Source organism: Phaseolus vulgaris, chromosome 2, assembly GCF_051622355.1.
Source record: "Phaseolus vulgaris cultivar YP4 chromosome 2, ASM5162235v1, whole genome shotgun sequence".
Taxonomy (NCBI): Eukaryota; Viridiplantae; Streptophyta; class Magnoliopsida; order Fabales; family Fabaceae; genus Phaseolus; species Phaseolus vulgaris.
Window position 1 is genome coordinate 4677383 of NC_143499.1, and position 4600 is coordinate 4681982.

Consider the following 4600-nt stretch of genomic DNA (forward strand, 5'->3'; position numbering starts at 1 on the left):
TAAATTAAATATTTTATTTATACCAATTAGGTATATATATGAGATAGAGGGTATTTCTCAGTATATATTTTTGTAATGATTCTACTGATAAGATAGAAGAATACTTGTTTTTATTAAAAATATACGTTAATTATTTTTAAAAAGTGGTCATACTTATAGCTTTCACAAAGAAAATACTTAAAACTTCTTAATAATTATAAATTTTATCTTTTTTATTTCTATTTTTTATTTTCAAAAAAGTTTACTGAACCACTAAAATTTTAAAAAATAATTTTTTAAACTATTATTTTATGAAAAAATATGACAGGCTTAATTCGAATCTAACCTAGAATGAACTCTAGCCAAAAGAAAAATGAAACGCCTTCACCTTTCTCAAAATCAAATATACCTTGTGGAAACCACAAAAAGTTTACCAGATACAATTTGCAGTGCCTAAAATTAATCTTAGCATTTGGTTCGACAAAGAAAAATTATAGAAATAAAGATTAGGACGAGAGTGGTTTTCACAAACAATAAAATGCAAAATAGGCAATAGGAAAAACTACAAAAAGGATCATTTTGCTCTCTATAATTTACGTCGCAAGCAAACTAGCACATTCTCCATCAAAACCGGTGAATCTCAACCTGAAATCATTGCCAACCACAAACAAAAAACTATCCTAGTAGAAGAAACCCAACACTTTACCACCAACATTCTTTCTCCTGGCCTCTTCATGATCCATGATACCAGCAGATGTTGTCAAGACGATATACCCAAACTGCGTGATTATTACCAATCAAAGTTTAGGGGCAAACAGGACAAACCATATGCATACACCAGAATAACGGATAACATTAAGTTCAATAACAGATAGGATAGCAATTTCAAATCAACACAAGTAGTTTTAGCTCATCTCTAGATTAGAGGAACTTGGAGGGAATGAAAAGGAGATTTCAAACATTTTTAACTGTAATGGCTATAGAACATCCCTACTTATGTTTTGAAATTTAAAAGTACAAGAATACAAAGAGTAAATCAATTTTTAAAACACTTCTCCTGTCCTTATAAAACCAAAAAAGAAAATGATTGTTTCCCCTCTCTCCCATAAAAATTCCTCATCTCCTCTCAACCAAACATAATATCTAATCAAAATTTCTCTCACCTTCCCTCTCCTCATTTGAACTAAACAGTCGCTGAATTAATAATCCTTTTAGAATGAATTACTTTCAGTAGTTACTTTAAAATCTGTCAATACTCCTTCCTTTTAAACTTTAAACAACTACCTTACTAAGGAACACACTGCAATGTGTTCTTGGTGAGAGAACTGTCAGTATAGAAGTATCCCAAAAAATCAAGGGGTTACCAAAAATAAAATCAGGGGTATGTGTGAATTGAAAGAAGCTAAAGGAGGTCTTGGCGTAATTTTGAAAAAAAAATAAAACTTAACATCAGTGTCTTAATTAATCTTATCATTATGTTTATTTTCATAAACATCATGTAATTCTCTTATCTCAAAGATTAAAAAAACTGTTCCAATCCCTTCCCCTCCAAAACCCCACATCCAAACACACCATTAAAAGATGCTTCATAACAAACACAATGTTGAGAAAATATGACTCAAATAACTAACTAACTCATCAACCAGATTATATCTTTTTTACAGCTTAGGCAAAGGCATGATTCAGCAGGGTTACAAGGCTACCTGTCTGGAAGGAAGCAGTCTAGCAGTCCAACCTTCAATCTCTTTGACACCAACATCAAAGCGGGGGCTTATAACCCCACACTTATTCAGCCTCCCATTCAATTCCACCACGATTTTCCCAGCCCTGTGATCATCAACATACTCAAACTCACCAATGTACCCTACAAATCACCAGAGCACAACAAATTGTGACAACACTGAAACAAGTCGTTATTATATTCAAGTAGGTAATTAGGGTTTAATGTTGAGAAAAAATACCATGCTTCTGCATCACCATGAGGAATTTTATTATAACCTTGGAGGATGGTCTAACCATAACCTGGCGCTTCCCACGCTTCTCGGCGTTGTACATGCTCTTGAGAGCATCGTTCAAGACACTAACCCTCACCATTATCACAACTAAAAAACCGTTTACGAGGATACAAAGTAAGAATAAAATTGCACAGAAGAAACATAAGTTCATTCATAAAAATGATAATCGAAACGAAGTTGGAGTGGAGTATAAGAATAACAATTGAATATGAATGAAATCGAAAGGACGAAGGCTTGGGATCGGTAACAAATTGAAAGAAGTTCTTACCAGAATTGAACCTCAGAGACGGCGCGGAGTGAAAGACCTTCGCTGCGCAACCAAACAAGTTATTATGTGTTTCTTCAACGGGTATGGGGCTTGGGCTTGGATCGACTTTTGGGCCCACCCGAGTTTATATTAGGCTACTCCTATTCACACCCCTATGTTCCGATATGCACACTCTACTTTTTGTTTCTTTTAATTAAAACATCATATTTACCCTTTTCCCCTCCTTGTCAAAATACTCTTATCTTCTTTCTACTCACACACCCATAAAAATTAATTAAAAGCAAGTTTATTTTCCCTAATTAAATTAATTTTTTTATCCTCGTATTATCATGTGTATTTCCTCACGAGAAGCTTTTGTTAGCAGTATCTTTAAAAAAATTGAATGTTTTTCTAACATTTTAAAAAATATTTTACAAGACACTAATGTTTTTCATGTTTTAAGAAATACTCATAAAATGTTAAGGAAATAAAAGCATGTTCTCAATAGTAATTTTGAAATAAAAAATAAAAAATGCTTTTAGAACGCTCTCTTTGTAATTTAAAATGTATTTTTCAAAACAATTTTTTATTTTTTAAAGGTTTTCTACAAATTATTTTAAAAAGGCTAAAACATAACAATATTTTAGAAAATATATTTAGAATGTAAAAGAAAAATATAATATTTTAGAAATTACTTTTTTTAATCTCTTTTCCTTCTAAAACCTATTTTCTCAAAATATAAAAAATACTCTCTAAAACACCTCTTTTCTATAATCCGGAAGATATATTTTGAAACCCAATTTTATTTTTTCCAACATTCTAAAACAAACTTCTGGGAATATTTTTATTTATTTAACATTTCAGTAAATATTTTTCAAGACCTAAAAAATGAAAAATAAAATAATATATATATATAATTTTAAATATATTCAGGTTCCTCTTTGGTTCACAATAAATAAGAGAATCCACTTTAATAACTTCTAATAATTAATTATTTGTATTATTTTGTCTAGCGGTTAAATACAAAATTAAAAAATATATAAATGCCTAATGAATTGATTAGTTTTTATTTTAAAAGTGCATATTAAGTGTTAAAGATACAATAAATGGTTAAAATATTATCATAACTTCTTCGCTTATTAAGAAAACGAGATGAACAAGAGAAAAATTGGAGATGAACAATAGAGAGCAAACAACTAGAGGCGATAAGAAAAATAACGCATAAAACATTCCTATAATAAAAAAAATCCAATTTGTTAAGATTAAATAATTTTGATACATTAATTATTATTTATAGAAAAAATGTTAACGTACCTGTCATACTATTGTTGAAACATTACTGATGGTTGGAAAGTATTTTTTCTAATATTTTTATCAATCTGAAAATTTCTTTCAACTAATACTAACCAAAAAATATATATATTTTTATTGATGTTGGTCGAATTTTCACTTAAATAATTAAAATGTAGTAACATGTTTGTTAATATCTTAACAGAATAAATAATAAGAATATTACAAGAGTTTTAAGGTAGAAAAATTATAATTATTATAGTACCGAGTACTTAAAATATAAGTATTTATAATATATTATGTATTTATAATATTTATAGCAGTTTGTTTTGTAACTCGACATTAATATTTATTTACATTATTCACAATTGGCAAGTACCAACACAATAGGGTACACATTAAAAAGAATGTGACATGACATCAACGATTACGGATGAAGTAATTATTTTATTGGATCTCTATTTAAATTCATAAATTTATAAATATTTTTATTATTAATTGAGAAAGTTAATTTATCTCATCTTTTTATTTAGTCACTTACAAAATTTATCTGTATTTTTATTAAACGAAGAATCTTATAAAATAATTCGAAAAACTTACAAGTACTATCAATATCACAAAAGAATCATAGCTCATCGTGGATAACGTATATAAAAATTTATGGGATAAAAATCCTACAATTACCAGTGAGTTAATATCACGAGTTCTCGGTGATAATTGAATCGTGACAATAAATGATTAATAATGTTATGTTCTAAGGGTCGTTGATATTCAACATGAAAATTATGAGTAAATAAAATAATATAAAATAATAGTTTTTTTTTTGCTAGAGATTGTGAGTTGACTGGTAGAATTGGGCCATGGATCCAAATGATTAAATTAATATATTAATATATTGATATTTTGATAACTTTGAGATTCGTATATAATTGTATGATTAAATTAATATATTAATATATTGATATTTTGATAACTTTGAGATTCGTATATAATTGTACGATGAGTTTTATGGGAAATTATTAGCTAGTGGAGCTGAAATGAAAACCTAGTACAATAATGTATACAAAAC

The 4600-nt window shown here is 28.3% G+C and overlaps 1 protein-coding gene across 1 annotated transcript; it reads right to left on the bottom strand.

Annotated features, from left to right (window-relative positions):
• Positions 1–367: 367 nt before the first annotated feature.
• LOC137810405 (small ribosomal subunit protein uS8z/uS8w) lies at positions 368–2306 on the bottom strand. Its single transcript, XM_068611645.2, has 4 exons — positions 2263–2306; positions 1941–2081; positions 1683–1843; positions 368–758 (listed from the first exon to the last, which is right to left on the bottom strand). Exons 2-4 carry the CDS (start codon positions 2071–2073, stop codon positions 660–662), a joined length of 393 nt encoding a protein of 130 aa, XP_068467746.1. The 5' UTR covers positions 2074–2081; positions 2263–2306; the 3' UTR covers positions 368–659.
• Positions 2307–4600: the final 2294 nt, after the last annotated feature.

Excerpts from the sequence above, each read along its gene's own strand:
- LOC137810405 (XM_068611645.2), bottom strand. The coding sequence starts at position 2,073 with ATGGTGAGGGTTAGTGTCTTGAACGATGCTCTCAAGAGCATGTACAAC. Across the intron at positions 1,844-1,940 it reads CATGGTGATGCAGAAGCATG|GGTACATTGGTGAGTTTGAG; the intron begins GTATTTTTTCTC and ends GGTGATTTGTAG. Across the intron at positions 759-1,682 it reads GACTGCTTCCTTCCAGACAG|TTTGGGTATATCGTCTTGAC; the intron begins GTAGCCTTGTAA and ends ATAATCACGCAG.